Source organism: Pongo abelii, chromosome 15 (assembly GCF_028885655.2).
Source record: "Pongo abelii isolate AG06213 chromosome 15, NHGRI_mPonAbe1-v2.0_pri, whole genome shotgun sequence".
Taxonomy (NCBI): Eukaryota; Metazoa; Chordata; class Mammalia; order Primates; family Hominidae; genus Pongo; species Pongo abelii.
In genome coordinates, this window is record NC_072000.2 from 67,136,035 (window position 1) to 67,153,673 (window position 17,639).

General features: G+C 36.1%; 1 protein-coding gene across 1 annotated transcript in view; it reads right to left on the reverse strand.

The window, feature by feature from the left end:
* KCNH5 (potassium voltage-gated channel subfamily H member 5) overlaps window positions 1-17,639 on the reverse strand; it is a 339,516-nt gene that overhangs the window by 291,934 nt on the left and 29,943 nt on the right. The window contains exons 3-4 of the mRNA XM_024231784.3: window positions 7,982-8,088; window positions 2,769-2,897 (exon numbers count right to left, since the gene is read on the reverse strand). Of these exons, the coding sequence (XP_024087552.1) occupies window positions 2,769-2,897; window positions 7,982-8,088 (236 nt within the window). The remainder of the gene's footprint in view (window positions 1-2,768; window positions 2,898-7,981; window positions 8,089-17,639) is intronic.

The window sequence follows — 17,639 nt, forward strand, 5'->3', positions numbered from 1 at the left end:
TTGGGAGGCCGAGGTGGGTGGATCACGAGGTCAGGAGATCGAGACCATCCTGGCTAATATGGTGAAATCCCATCTCTACTAAAAATACAAAAAAAATTAACCGGACGTGGTGGCGGGCACCTGTAGTCCCAGCTACTCGGAAAGCTGAGGCAGGAAAATGGCATGAACCCGGGAGGCGGAGCTTGCAGTGAGCCGAGATGGCGCCACTGCACTCCAGCCTGGGGGACAGAGCGAGACTCCGTCTCAAAAAAAAAAAAAAAAAAAATTAAAAAAAAAAAAAATATATATATATATGTCTGTAGTTTTCCTTTCTTGTAATGTCTTTTTCTGGTTTTGCTATATGGGTAGTGCTTGCCTCAGAATAAGTTAAGAGAGCTCCCTCTGCTTCTATTATCTGGAAAAGACTTGAAGAACTGGTATTATTTCTTCCCTAAATGTATGGTAGCGCTTACCAATGAAACCATCTGCACCTGGTCTTTTCTTGGTTTTGGAAGATTATTAATTATTGTTAATTTTTTAAATAAATAAAGCACAAATAATGTTTATTTTTCCTTCTGTAAGTTTTGGTAGTTTGCGTGTTTCAAGGAACTGGTCTGTTTCATCCAATTTATCAATGGTAGCTATAGAGTTGTTCGCAGTAGCCCTTTACTCTGCTTGAATGTCCATGTCTTTAATTTCTGATATTTGTAATTTGTGTCTTTATCCTTTTTTCTCAGTTAGCCTGGCTAGAAGTTTACTAACTTTAATGACCTGTTCAAAGAACCAGCTTTGGGTTTTTGTGATTTTCTCTAATGTTGTCCTGGTGCCTAGTTCATTGATTTCTGCTGTAAGGTTTATTATTTCTTGTCTTCAGTTTGCTTTGGTTTAAATTGTTTTTCTTTATCTAGTTTTCTAAGGTAGAATCTTAGGTTATTGATTTTATGTCTTTCTTCTTTTCTAATATATGCATTTAATGTTAAATATTTCCCTCTAAGCATTGCTTTTGCTGCATCTCACAAATTTGATAAATTGTATTTTCATTTTTCTTTAGTTAAAAATATTTTTCTAACTTATCTTAAGGCTGCTTCTTTGATTTGTTTAGAAACATGTTTCATTTCCAAATATTTTGGGATCTTCCAGATATCTTTCTGTTACTCATTTCTAGTTTAATTCCACTTTGGTCTGATAACAAACTTTTTAAGATTTATATTTTTTTAAATTTATTAAGGTAGTTTTATGGCCCAGAATGTGATCTCTCTGGTGAATGCTCCACTCCATGTGAGGTGAAGAATATGTATTCTCTGGCTGTTGGATGGAGCACCATGAATTTTAAAACACACAAATGAGCATTAAACCTAAATATTATTAGAAGACTGTTCAATTTAAAAGTAGTATTTATAGTTATCTTAAATTTCCCAGGCACTGAGTCTATGTGTAAAGGAACAGGGACTATGGGTCCAAATTGAATACTTTATTCGATCTTCAAAGTACAAATAAATTGTTCTCTGTCATACTTTGAATGGTTTGCACACTGTAAAAATTATCCTCTCGCAATTTGATGTTAACCAGAAACTGAGCAGATACAATATTATATATGTGAGTTCCTATGCAAGGAATAAACTTACTGTGATTTTTTCTATAATTATGATTACAGTTGGAAAGATTAAAGTTTCTATGCCAGTTTTTTAAAAAGAAGTAAGGAAAGGCGATGTTTGCCAAATGCAAAGAGGAAAACATTTTATTTTTAGTTTCCTAAGAGATTATTAAAAATAACATTTCATAAAAACGACTTCTAAGGTTATTGGAAATTCTTCATTTATATGACACCAGTTTCTAATTTAAACATAATTGGAGAGAATAAATTGGGAATAAATTACATAGAAAAGGAGGTAAAAGCACATGCTACTGACTAGTGGTTTCTATAGCAGTCTCTTTGACTATTATAGTCAATAAGACTGCAGTTAGAAGGTTTGCATTTTGCCAGCCACTCTCCTGATGACAAAATTATTCTTTCCATAATCTAGCAACATCTACTCTAGGGACTACATAACAGAATAAATAAAAACTGAAAAGTAACTTGAAAAAGTCAACTACTACAATTTTAATTCAACAAAATTCAATCAACTAACCAACTGAGCTCTAGTTAGATTTCACCCAAACCATTCCACCAATTGTTACGTTTTGGCTCTAAAGCTCACCATGGTATGAGGTGTTGAAATTCCAATCATATTGATTCAAAATTAACAATGCTCAGCCAGGTGCATGGCCCATGCCTGTAATCCCAGCACTTTGGGAGGCCAAGGGGGGCAGATAACTTGAGCCCAAGTGTTTGAAACCAGCCTGGGCAACATGGCGAAACCCTGACTCTACAAAAAATAGAAAAATTAGCTAGGTATGGTGGCGCACACCTATAGTCCCAGCTACTCAGGAGGCTGAGGTGTGGGGATCACTTGAGACTGGGAGATGGAAATTACATTGAGCTGAGATGACACCACTACACTCCAGCCCAAGCAATAGAGTGAGACCTTGACTAAAAAACAAACAAAAAAAATGCTCTATAACATTTCTTACTCATGCTATAAGTTAACCAATCTATATTTCAACTTTGGATAGCCATGCTATTTCTATTCCAACAATATGATTGACTAAAACAGATTCCAAGCAACGAAGCAAAAGAAAGGCCACATAGTAGAATTTTGTTTTCCAGTTCAATCAGCAGAGGTAAAATAGTAAGAAGATCTTTTAGCAACAGCCTAGTTTTTCAGTGTAGTAATTCTTTTGAAAATTACCTTTTGTTGAATCATCCTCTATTGGCTGTTTGAACAACGTAATATCCTTGAAAGTACACAGGAACAAGACCACCTTTTCATGTTCATTTCTTATTGGTGCAATTTGCATATAAAACCAAACAGGGGTTCCTGTAACAGAAAGAAGTTGGGGAAAGGACATTAGAGTGTGGCATGGCCACAGCAGTGGTTTGGTCTCCTGGCTTCCTTCTTCCTTCAGCTGCCAACAGCTACGCCAGGAATCAACACCAAAACAACAGTATATTAATTACTACAAACAATCCATAAACCTTTAATTTTGTATCAACTACCAGTTGTTCTAATTTAATAAACACAGTATACAAGCCAAAAGATCAAAATTCTAAAGTAAAGCACAGGCTGTCATTTCACAATGTACGAACACAAAGGCAGTCTTGCTACTGAAGCAATCCCAGCAACACCTGTAGGTCTGGGTCCCTCAACCACTGCTGCTTTCACCAACTGTCTTCTGAGAGTCTTACCAATTGTGATCACTCCTACCTGCTTCTCTCGTCATGTCACTTTGACAAGTGTTTCCAATTAACTGCAACAGCCATACCTGATCTTCTAATAAGCATTCCTCTTGGAGGAACATCTAAAATACTGTTTCTATCCCAAGGCTCTCTCATCAGTCAGATAGACTTTTATGATAGCTCTGTGGCTTTGACTGCATCCCCACATCAGAGAGAGAGGAAGTCAGCAAAACTTGATGCCTGATGTACACAGAGCTCTACCTGAAACTGTTAAGGCAGCCTGAAGAAAAAAAAGACATGTCCCCAGCCTTTGAGATCCCCAGGCATCTTTTTGAGCCACTGCTTCCTACCTCCCTCACTCAAACAGCATGAAGCTGGACTCCATCACCACGTTCTTCAAAGGATGGCTACTGCAGACTCTGCCCTCTAGGACAGATGGTATCAAAGTATTCAAGGCTTATCATTTGGACAAGTCAGGAACTGGTATATAACAAACAGAAATATGTGAAGGCACAAGAAATGCCTTCAAAGGTGTAATTATCTGTTAGGTGATAAAACACTGAAGGAGGGTTCCATTACAATCAAAGAGACACATTTACATTACAATCAAAGAGACACTTTTCTCATCATATTCTCTTCAAGCCACAGTGCAGTAAAGCCCCTCCAAATATTCTATTTTAAGACAAAGGTTTTTGTAAGGTTTAGGATTTGGGGAGTGAAACGTGCAGGTATTAATAGTCTGTAGGTAAGACCCTAGCCTTTTACTAGCTTCCATTGAGAACTGAATAAGAAGCACTTCTATTCCCACGGCCTAAAAAAATAAAAAATAAAAAAGTCACCTAATGTCACCACAAAGGGGAATTTTTCATTTAGACAGGGTGAGATAACCACCAGGCTCAAGAAGTCAGAGAATTAGAGAAAGGAGATTTCTATGGGACTATTCAGCTGTGACAATCAGGTTTTCTGCAACCCCAGGGGGCCTATGGAAGGACGTGACCCTTTCCAAAATGACGGTAGAATGAGACAGGGACCTCAAAAATAATCACATCATCTCCCCGAGAGGCTTGTTCATTTTTTTCTGTTTTCGTATTTTACACAGCGTGAGCAGGAACTGTGAGTGATGTGCACGGTTTTACAAATCACCAGACCCAGACATTAGTGGATACATGGCCTATGGCTATTCCAACACAGTAAGCTTGAGGCAGAAGGGTCATAAACAAAGAGAAAAGGGCACTAAAAAATAAGTAATTTTCCAAGGTCTGTTAGAAATCCGAACAGAAAGAGATGATGTTAGATTTCATGCCTTGCTTTGAAAACCGCAACTTTTCAAATTCTGGCACATAGTCTGGGCTCTCTTAAAAACTGCTTTAGATATGAAGGTAATTGTTTTTCAACTTTCCAAGCCACAGGGTCATATTTCCTCAAGTAGGCTGAGTATCTGCCAAGTATGCGGTGATAGATCCTTCATATTCTGGATTTGGGGTTCAGGGGGCTGGGGAGTCTGGGAGGGTTAAGCAGAGGAACCTGCTGCCGCTGAATCTCGGTGCAGTGTTCCAGCATTCATGACTCGGAGGAGCCTCGGCTGTCAGTTCTGCCTTTGAGTACACAGAAAGAGCCATACATATATATATACACACACACACATATATACATATGTATATGTATATATACACACACATATATACATATGTATATGTATATATACACACACACATATATACATATGTATATGTATATATACACACACACATATACATATGTATATGTATATATACACACACACATATATACATATGTATATGTATATATACATATGTATATGTATATATACACACACACATATATACATATGTATATGTATATATACACACACACATATATACATATATACGTATATATGTATGTATATATGTATATATACATATATGTATAAATATATACACATATGTGTGTGTGTGTGTGTGTGTATATATATATTTTTTTTTTTTTTTTTTTTTGAGACGGAGTCTCACTCTTTTCGTCTAGGCCTGACTGCAGTGGCACTATCTCGGCTCACTGCAAGCTCCACCTCCCGGGTTCACTCCATTCTCCTGCCTCAGACTCCTGAGTAGCTGGGACTACAGGCGCCCACCACCACGCCCGGCTAATTTTTTGTATTTTTAGTAGAGATGGGGTTTCATCATGTTAACCAGGATGGTCTCGATTTCCTGACCTCATGATCCACCCGCCTCGGCCTCCCAAAGTGCTGAGATTACAGGCGTGAGCCACCGCGCCCGGCCAGAAAGAGCTATTTTAAGCTCAGAGCTACCATTTCTTTCCCCACAGCAGAAAGAGCCCCCTGCTAATCAGAGCACTGGACCTACAGAACAGAGGCTGCAAACTAAAATTTCAATTGTGATGCATATTCAATCAGATGCCGCAATTCCCCCATTTGCAAAATGTGTTTAACCTAATTGTTTAAAGGAAGTATTGGGAGAACTTGGCACACAGGCATTCCCAAAACAGTTTTCTACAGACGTGAATTTTTCTACCTAACATTTTTTTTTAAATCACGAAAATATACTTTTCTTAGTTGATGTTCAAAACCTTTCAGCTATTCACAGGACTTTTTAAAATCTGCATTTAAATAGCAAAACTCCATTATAATACATGGATAACACCTATCCTTCACTAAAGAGGAAAACAAAAACAAAACTCAATGTAGATAGTGCACAGAAAGGAGGCACGAGTTTTAACTTACAATGCTATGGGGTATATATCCTATTGGCTATAAGCAGGCACTTATCTGCATAGAGAGTTATCTGGAAAGAACCAGATAGGCCTGAACAATGGTCAGATAATAATTTCAATCCATTAACATAAGGCAAAATATCTAAACTACCTTGGAAGGACTTCTGGAAATGTAAAATTCAAGTAATTACTAAGATGATTTAAAGTAAATAAACAGAAATTCCACTAAGATATTTTGTTGTGGTGGTTGTCATTACAGGGTCTTGCTCTGTCACCCAGGCTGGAATACAGTAGCATGATCGTAGCTCACTGCAGCCTCGAACTCCTGGGCCCAAGTGATCCACCTGCCTCCTGAGTAGCTGGGACTATAGGCATGTGCCTCCATGCCCAGCTATTTTTTTTTTTTCATAGAGGCAGGGTCTTGCTATGTCACCTAGGCTTCACTAAGATATTTTTTGACAAACTCAGGAACTACGGACTTGTCTTTGGGGCTTTAAAGTCAGGCAAATGTTTGTTTATTTTGCTTAAATGTCAGAGAGTGAATGACCTTAGTTATATAGAATATTCTTACATTATTTGCTAAACTTGGAGCACATATCTAAATTATTGAAGGCTTAACAAACCATATGAAAATGAAGGATTTTTTGGTATACAGGTCTCCTACAAATTATCAATATGTACTTAGACTTGGCAAAAAAAGACCCAGAAAGCACCTACAGCCTGCCTTTTCTCTTGCAGAGGACAGAGCTGACCATTCAGAAGGGATTGTTTTCTAGGTGACAAGCTAGCTGACATTTAGCTATGACTTCAAACTGAAATTCTCTTTGGCCTTGATGTAAAATGAAAAATAAGATAAGCCATTCCTTAAGTAAAATTACTAAAAACAAATGTTTCCATTATCAAGTACACTACTTTGAGGCAATGCCTTACACTGTTATTCCTTTGTTAGTCTACTAATAAAAAGAGAAATCGAATTTTAATTCCAAATATTCCACAGATAAAAAATGTTTCAAGTAAATGGAAAGGATAAATTATGCTCCACAAGATCCAACAGGCACTGAACATGGAACAGGCGTTTCCTGTTGAAGCGAGAATGTTTTCCAAACTTGGGAAGAATTTAGTAACCATCAATTTCCATCAAAGATAATAGTAGACTTTGCTATCATTTGCTATTAACAATAAATAAATTGACTCATCTTATGAAGTGACTATTCATTTCAAAAAAGAAAGAAAGAACAATTTGAGGAAACAGCAAAAAGATAAACGTAAGTAACCATGCAAATAAAGTGAATTAGAAAGGGGACTGAGTCGTTGAGTATACTTGTTGGTTTTTGTTGTGTTGGTTTTTTTCCCTCCAAACTCTGATGGAAAGTCTATATCATGAGATATTATGTCATTATATAATGCATACCTCACCACATACAAATCTCGTCCCAGAGAAAGTTCACAACAATCAACACAAATTTACCAAATGTGAATGACCTGTTCTGAGAACAATGACTACTTCTACTAGGCTTTCTCACAAGAGTCTGAGGCTGGCAAAAGGCCATATTGGTAGAGATTCCTCTCAAGTAGCTACCACATATTCACATTGCCTATGTTTGTGTAGAAAGGTAATTGCACATATCCAGTGTTAGCAATTACCATTTTCTTTAATCATAAGAAGAAATTAATACATGTATCTGTCATTTTTAGTTGTTGTCACATAACTATAGGATCTTTATTATAAGTATTAATTACAAAATATTTTGCTGCCTGATACAAAAGTCATATTTAAGATGCATCACATTTTTCTTCCGTTCCTCAAAAGGTTACTTTTCATAGGTAGAATTATTTATTAATTTTATTATCTAATTTCACCAGCAACCTCTGCCCCTGCCAAGAAAAGAAGCAATAGAATTTTTACATGCTCTCTACATTTTAGCTCCACTACGACTTACCAAACATAATATTAATAAAGAGTTGGCACACCTTATTAATAATTGAGATACCTACTGTTTTTCTTGTACAGAAGAACTTCAAAGCAGTTTGATTCGTAGTTGTCAAAAGTTTGCCTGACTTTCTCAATAGTCTTCTTGTCAGTCAATTCCCCATACATAAAACTGGGGGGAAAAAAAAAAACAATCGATTTCACTTTTGCGTTGCCTTTCAAATGCCTTTCAAAAATCATATAGTTGTCTTTTATTAGTCAAATGTGGCTACAAAATATAATGTTGCTCCTACACAAAATAGTCAAATCATGAGAGGCAGTTCTTGCTTTACACAGTTCCTGTATGCACAGATTTCAGTTACCGTCGTTTAGTTAAATAACACCAGTTCCACAGCACAGTTCAAATTTCAGTTTCCACAGTATGTTAACTGTGAGTAATTGCACGAAGTACAAGCTTTGCTGCTTGATCTTCAGTCTACAAATCACTGGAAAATAACAGATGCACCTTCACAACCAGTCACTGATCACATCACTTCTTTCAAAGCCTGTCAGTATTGGAAACAGCACGGCTGTTACTCAGTTCACGCACAGACAGAAAAGCATGTAGTCATATTGCCTCCTTTTCTCTCAGTGATAAACCCATGTGACATTTTACAAAAATGGATAATCAAAAGCAGTAAGTAGCCAACAAAAACTAAAGTCCGCCAAAGAAATGAAAAATAATAATGTTGGAAGTGGAATTCAAATTGAACACAAATGAAGTTATAAGAGAAATAGGTGACCATGGAAATGTCGATACTATTGCCATTTGGGAGACTCTAAATATGCATCCAAAACGACTTAGTGAAGGTGAACTCATCAATATAAATGAGGAAAGTGGTTGTGACAAAAAGGATGACGGTTTCCCAGAGGAGGTGACACCAGTTTAAAAACAAACCAAAAAAAACCTCCTCATTAAAGGAGCTCTAGTACATTGTTCACAATAGTGAAAGTGGAAGAATAAAATATTTGAAATTAATTCTAACTTAGAAAGCAGGGTGACAATTTTTGAGAAGATAGAAAAGATGCTGTCTTTATACAGAAAGTTACATTCTGAAAAGGCAAGTATTGTTTAAATGACTCATAAGTTTTTTAAGAAGAAATAAAACACTTCCTCCATTCTCAACGTTTCTAATGTTCAAAATCACAGTATACTAAATAAATATGAGTTTTACTAGTATATCATCTCCCTGCATTGATAACCAACAGTAAGAGAGTTTTTAATGTTTTGACAAATATTTTTAAAGATGCTAAGACAATCATAATTTTTATTGAGTATTAAGATAGTATTATGTGGTTTCAGCTTGCATGGACCTTATGTTCCCATACTATCATTAAAAAAGTGAGGATTGCATATTACACGTATAATTCATTGACATTCTCATCATTTCAGGGAATTTTCTTAAGATAGGTACAAGTGTGGCTAATGGGAGGGAAGTAAAGCTGGCATCTTGAAGGAATCATACATTATTACAGTGGTTACAGGAACATACAAAACATAGATTAAGGAGTGAATGTCCATATTCCACAAAAACTTTCTAATGTTTGACATTCTCTGTTTTTCTAAGAGAACCTTGGCAAAAGTCTGATCATCTAAATAACAAAACTCACTCAAGTACTACATGTCTCTAAAACTCCATTCTCAATGCTTTCAAAATCATCAGTTGTACGTCTGGTTTTAGATACACAGTTCTGCTGATCGGTATGATTGTCCAGACCATTTGTTCCACCAGGAAAGAAAATGTGGCATTACTAAACACCTTAACTAAGATTTTGAAAGATCAAATGTACATCTTTGTTATTGCTTTTCTTTCAGTTTTCAAAGAGTTCACATATTTACTAGAGGCAGATCCAAATTGTGGTGGAGGCTGAAGCTTATACAATCTGTGAAGCCCTCCTTAAGAAAAAGAATACAAAAATTATAAAACAAGATTACGAACAGAGTCTCAAAAGACATCCACTCAAATGAGGGCCCCTGAAGGTTCAGATTCATTATCTTCACAGAAAATCTGCACCTGAAAATACCAATCAATAAAATTTACAACCTAAAAGGCATAGTTTTTCAGCAAGATCCAGTAATGACACACAGGATCCAATAGCAGCACCACATTACAACCGGAAATTACAGGGTAACTCAAGCCCACCTTCTATAACACCAAACTATGCAACTAGAATTCTAGAAAGTAAGAAATGAAAGTGGGTAAGGCAGATCAAAGATTGTCCAAGCACTGAGAAACCTGAATCCTTCATTTTTAATATATTTAATTTAAAAAGGAAAATTTTAATTGTCATTAAAATAATAAAATAAGTAAAAGGATCTCAGAATAAAATGACAGACTCTTAATTCCATAATCTTATATCTAGACTAACACAGGAAACCTCAAAGCATACCTGCAAGCTGGCATTGAAAAGCCACTGTTATTGTCAAAGCTGAAATTTCAGCTCATGTGAGTTTTATAAAAGTCTCTTGAAGGCATTATAATTAAATTAGAATTATTCAGCTAAAGAACATAAAGCCACTTCTCTCCCAAAAAAAATTAGCTTAATATTGTACATAATATTTTTATAGACAAGTGAAATTTTTAAATCAGTTTTTTACTAACTTTTATTTTTAATTAAAGAATCTTAATAAAGCAGAAACATTTTAAAATTCAAGATAAGGGCAATTAAACTAAGTAAATGTTTGTAGTCTTAAAAGAAAGAAAGAAAAACCATTTCACACTGCTACTAAATGACAGGTGTCTATGGTTCAATAAACTGAAACATAATATTCACAATTGGTCAACAGAAAAACAAAATAAGAAAGAATTTATGATATAACAAGCAACTAGGATAAAAATTATCAAAAATTAACTCTAGTAAGATTTAAAAGTAAGTTACAACTCAAATTTAAAAAAGAAGCTCTTTGAGGGATTGGTTTAATAACACCAACTAAGAAAAAACGCAACACAGGTCTGATGCAGCTAAAATTCTGAAGAGAAGATAAAAACAAACAAGCAATTTTTAAATAAACTATAAAAATTTCATAATACACCTCCATTAGTTAGTTCTTCCAATGCTAAAATCACTTATCCTAGGAAAATAAAGGCACTTAAGAAAAATAATCCTATATTATTAAAATCCGAATACTTTTTTTAAAATAGTCTTTCATTTCTTACATTGTTCATTTATTTTTCATTTATTATACCACATATTTCCAGTGATAGAACATGTATTTGAAGGGATGAAATGTAGCAGTTAAATAATAAGAGGTATTTCAAAACAGACTATAAAGAATGTCGAAAATGTACTGTCTATCTATCCTCCCAAGGCAAGTGTTCTGGAGGTTAATTCAATCTCTGAAAGTATTTTCATCCAAAGTTGTCCAAGCCATACCGATAAATCAATGATTCCCGCATTCTCTATGGGTATGGCACATTTGTTTATTTGCTTGGCTTTGTCACATGTGAATGCTGAAATGTTTTATCACAGATTCCTGAAGTCTGACTCAGGATGACTGAAGCTCAATGCAGTCTTTGAATGGTTAATCAATTTGAGGGGTCACAAATTATAGAAATAGTAATCAACAGGCTTTAGAAACCATATATAAGAATTTTACATAGTTTTCATATCTTCTACTAAATATCTTCAAGGAATACGTAACGGAAGTATTTTTAAAATCACAAAACTTCCACTTGCTCTCTTACATAGGATGCCAAGCTCCTCCTTGGTAGTTATAAATGAACTACTGCACTGTTACTTTATTGAAAGGAAAATAGAATTGGATTCACAGACGCAATCTATCTCTGTTATAATATTGGGTGGTCATGGTATAACAGAGGACTTTTGCATTTGGAGGACCACTTACAAAGTGGATAATTTATGGACAAGTCGTATATCCTCTCTGACCCATAGTTTCTTCATCAGTAAAATAAGGACAATAATAATATAACTCAAAGGGTGACAAAAGGATAATGCAAACAAAGTTACAAATTATAACGTGTTGCACAATGGCTGAAACATGACTGGAATGTACGGATGGGACTAGAATGCCCCTTCCTCACCCCCTAGCTTCTCCAGGATTCTCCAGGAACCATGCTTTCCAATAGGCAGTGTCACTGTGTCTTAAAGGGAGATGTGCATGGTTCTGTGAATCTTCTTTCTTCACAAGCCCATGAGGTTGAAGCAAACGCTCACTCAGAACCTGCTCCTGTATAATCTGGCCACTTTTCTTGTCACACAACTGACTGGTTTCGTCTTGGGAATAAGGCATAAGTTGTCTTCAGGCCTGGTCTAGGCCATACGCAGCTCACCTAGGCATCTGGCAGTTATCGTTCACGTGTATCTGACCTAGAAAACTTTGAGGAACAGGTGGTTTGGGCTTGTAGCAGGATTTACTTATTCTTGGATCCCTTGCTCTGCTCTCAAAATCTCACAAACAAGCCTTATAGTACCTAGCAGTAAGAATGGCTGTAATGATTGACAGACTTCCAAAGGAGAAAAGAATCTTACAACTCTGAAGAAAACATAACCTAATCATGAGTTCCACCAACCTCTCTTACTCTGCTAAATGTGCAACAGTGTGTCTAGACTAAAATGCAACAAACATTCAGTCACCATAATACAGGGTAACATCTGCAGGCTGTAGTTCACAGATTAGCAAATGCTTCATCAAAACAAAGCAACACAGATAGACTTAACGTGGTTGGTAAATGTGGTCTCCAGCTCAGAACTGGCCACAACCATAGAATCATAAAAGTTAATGGGAGGTGGACCGAGATCTGCAGTTAAAGGATCAAAAAAGATAAAGCCTGAGAGAGGGGAAGTTAAGGAGGAAAAATTAAAAACAAGAATACAGTTTTCAGCCGGGCACAGTGGCTCACGCCTGTAATCCCAGCACTTTGGGAGGCCGAGACGGGCAGATCACCTGAAGTCAGGAGTTCGAGACCGGCCTGGCCAGTTGAAACCCCATCTACACTAAAAATACAAAATTAGCTAGGTGTGGTGGCGGGTGCATGTAACCCCATCGTCTTGGGAGGCCGAGGCAAAAGAATCACTTTAACCCAGGTGGCGGAGGTTGCAGTGAGCCAAGATCGTGCCTTTGTACTCCAGCCTGGGCAAAAAGAGCGAAAGTCTGTCTCAAAAAAAAAAAAAAAAAAAATACAGTTTTCAAAATCTGAAAGAGGTAATTTTGGAATAAATCAAAGACATTCCTTTATACAGAGGATCATAACCAAAAGGTTTCACAACCCATTGATTTATATGGTCTTCAAAAGATTTCACTGGAGTAAATAAATGGTTGATCCATGACATATAATTAAGGAGAAACAGGGATAGCACTGTATATCTCTAATCTTTGGAGTCTGACATCACCAAGACACCTCTGCCCTTCAACACTTTTCATCAGTTTCACCGTGAGAAGCACAGCCCTCAGCCAAATGGAGCCAGACTGACTGGCATCCATCATGTGTCATATGCTCTTGGTAGCTGCTAAGATAATCATGTGTTCATAAAACTGCTGTGAAATCTGTTCAATAAAGTGTTTCTTAATATCTGACTCATCGTCTAACTTGATGGGGTTGGATAAGGGATTGTAAATGGCCTTTCAAAAAAATGCATTTGAGAGCATCTATCTACCCCTCAATCCTCCCTACCTAAACTACCTGATTGTTATTCTCACCCCTCTATCCAAAACAAAAACAAAAAATGACAGCAGAATAGGCTCTTAAAAGTTTCAGGTTAATTAGAAGTAAAATGCTAAAGTGGTTCCTACCTAATCTATGACAGTATATCCCAAATGTCAGAGCTTCTACAGGTCGTAAGATAAGATCGTATGCTTTTAAGTGTCATTCTCCCAAAGTCTATAATCTCTTTTAAACATGCAATACTTTTCATGTCCTCCAATAAACAGCAAAACAGTCCAAAGGCTTGGAAAATGCAGTGTCCACAGTAAAATGGACAATGTTTGAAATTGTGTCATAGTGTCATAATTTTAGCTAAAACAAAAATGAGACAATATCTAGCACACATCAGATATTTTCAAATAGGAATTTCAGTACCATTATGACATAGCAAAAATGTAGGAAAACCAGAATCCTCACTAATGGCTGTTAAGAATGGAAACAGAAGGCTACTCTGGGCAAAAATCTTATGGCAGTTAATTTACAAACTCTGCATATATTCTATTATCCAGCAATCTCATTTCTGGGGATAAAGACAGAAAACTTCTCACACAGGGCCACAAGAAGATGTGTAGGAGGATTCTTATTTCCAAGTTGTTTGAGGTAGCAAAGTGTCAAAGTTAGATTCCAGGACTACTAGAATGTATAAATAGAACGAAGGCTGTGAAGACTCTAGAACATTAGACAACAATCAGACATGATGAATAGATCATCATACGGTGACACAAAGAAGTCTAAAAACATAATGGTGAATGAAAAGAGTAAGAAACCATAAATATTATAGTGTGGTAGGAATTAAATGGATCTTAAAAACCAACATATGCAAAGCAATATCATTTCAAGAATATACATATTTAATAAACAAGCAGAAGACAGATTAGAAAGACGTAAAATAAACACACTCTAGAATTAATAACCATAAAAGGAAGAAGGGGGATGGGATGAAAGGGAAAAGAAATAAAAGGGAAGAAATGAAATAAAATAAAGAGAGACCTTGCTTAGAGAGAGCAAAATGATAATATTGTGACAAATTGAGGAGTATGTTTAATTTGATTCTGTGTGTCTGGTCCAATGTGGGAGGGGTTGAGAAGGGCAAAGAAGAAAAAAGATATGAAAACAGAAGAAAGAAATATTAGCCCCTTGATATTATAAAAACACAAATTAATGTGTTTTTATTTTACCATAAAACAATTCACTTTTGAATACTTAAACTATGGCATGTAATCATTTACCTAGTTGCCACTTTAACCCTATAGACTTTAATTCATCTAATGCAAGTTGTATACAAAAATGATTCTTTTTTCTGAGATACATAGTGTCAAAGGTTGTATTTTCCCATATAAAATGAAGCTCACTGCTTTGTAGCTTCTTATTCTCTTATGTCTGTCTAAAAACTTATTATGATAAGCAAAATTTTTAAAATTATTTACAAGGATAGTCTCAGTGTCAAATACTTATCTCCATATTCACTTATAAGTCAGTAATTCCACATACCATAATAACTTTTAGCCATTAACCCCATGTTTCTAAATGTGCATCTAATTTTCTTCTTTTCTCCCTCTGTTATTTTGTGTCTCACATTTAAAGGCTTTTCTGGATTTATCCAAGAAATGGGAAAAAAGCTATATGTAAAAGAATTTGAGTCATGATGCAAACACTTTTATAAACTGCTTGGGGGGTGGTTTTGGGTTTGTTGTTTTACTTTGTTTTAGGCTTTTTTTTACTTGATAATATGTTGTTAGTTTTTTCCAGTGTCATTGTCCTTCCAGTATATACAACATATGACGTAGCTAAACTTCTGCTACTGGATATTTTGATTACTTCCAGGTCTTCACTCTTCTAAATAATGCTACAGCAAACATAAAATGGATATAGTTTAATTTTAAAAGAGAATAAGGAAGTTTAAAAGAAGAACACATTAAAATAAATCATGCTTCCAAGAAAAACTGATAAAGGTCAGATATTTGTTCATATATCAGATGCCTGTCTTCATTGTTCTGTGAGGGCATGAAACTGGTTGCAATTTTTAGGTTAACAAAACACATCTGGCACTTTATGCAAGTAAGTAATAATTGTTTACATTAAGAACATGATCATTTGAAAACATTGTCTCTGATAAGTAAAGACAATTTGGGGAAAGACTCAAACACTTTTTTATACAGCTAAAAAGCATGGTATAATCCAAAACTCTCCCACCTCAAATGTCATAACACAGGATGAAATACAAGAAATAACAGTATGCTATACACAGCATGTGAGACCTAGGTTACGGTTTATTGCAAAACAAGCCAATCTAATTCAATAAACACTGACATAAGACACTGTCTTGTGTCCTGTTGTGCATATAAAAGTGAGCAAGATGGAGACCCTACTTTTAAGGCACTTACAATCTGGTACTTGTGTTAGGAGAAGAAAAGCAGCTCTTTCATAGGAGCAAAGAGCTAATATAACATACCAGCACTTACTTTCTTACTGAATCCTTTGTAGGAAAAAATTGTACTTGCCAAAGAAAATAGGCCAGGGATAGGGCAGATACATGGGACACAAGAAGGGATGAGAGCAGAACTTAAAATAGATCCAGATATGAAGAGCAGTACCTCTCAAAAATGGCAACAAAAGCAATACAGCAATAAGAATAAAAACCCAAGGGATAAGGGGAGTTAGTTTAAGGCCAAATGATGATGCCAACAAAAATATACACAAGAAACTATGAGGAGTCAGAGAAGGGAAAAACCTGTCTTGTTTAGGGAAGCATAAATACCTTCAGGTAGATGAGATCTGAGATAAACCTGGCATGAAGACGGGATGTCAGCAGTCCAAGAATAAGAAATGGCAGTGTGAGTGTATCTGTGTTCCCTGGAACTGTCTCTATGGACCTGTTCCACAGGATAAGGTCTACCATGAAACTCAGCTTTTTCTAACTTAAACTGCCTTCTGGGGAATAAGAGAGGAGCAATGCTTAATATGGCCCAATGATATCAGTGCTAGCAAAGGGACCCTCTCAACCAGAAGCCACAGATTTTCATCACTCCCATTTACCAATTTCCATACCTGGGAATGAAGACTGAATATGAGAATGCCTATAGTAGAGGCAAAAAAGAGGATGGCTAGAGGAGCATAGATTAAGGAAGAGAATGTTTGAGCAGATTATTTCTCAAGCCTGGATAAGCACCAGAATCATCTAAGCTGTTGGTTAAAAATACTGACTCCCTGCTTGACCCACCCACTTCAGAATCACCTACTGATTCTAATTCAGTAGGTTTAAGCGGGGTAGGAATCTGTTTTGCAAAACCATTTAAGTGATTGCTATGTGCAGTCAGGTTTAAACTCAATGGTATAATATAAAATATCTACCTTTCATGACGATGAAGGATATCTAGAGAGGGAAAGAGAGAGTCATCAACCAATCCCTTCTGTATACCGAGGATGACTCTCTCTCTCTCCCTTTCTCCCTCTGTATGTATGTATATATACAGATATACATGTTCCTCTGATTACTCAGCACCTAGACTATTCTTGGCTCATGGTAGATGGTAGGTGATCAAAAAATATTTATTGAATGAATTGATTAATTCACAGATATATATACAGTTACATACATAGGGAGAGAGTCATACACAGGGGATTGGTTCCAGGATCCCTGCGTATATCAAAATCCGTGCACACTCAAGTCCTGCAGTTAGCCCTGCAGAACCCACATATATAAAAAGTCAGCCCTCTGTACCCGAGGGTTTCACATCCCCTTGAATATCGTATTTTTGATCTGTATTTCTCTAATACTATATTTCTGATCACATTTGGTTGAAAAAATTAACCTATAAGTGACCCACACTGTTCAAACCAGTGTTGTTCCAGGGTCAACTGTATATGTATATAAGTATTTATATATATATATATATATATAATGCTTCTCAGCATCAATGGGTAGAAAAAATAAATCACTATTTCTCTGGGCAAGTCCCTTAACACAGCTCTACCTCAGTTTTCTCATCTGAAAAACAGAGGATTTGGCCTAGGAAAAAAA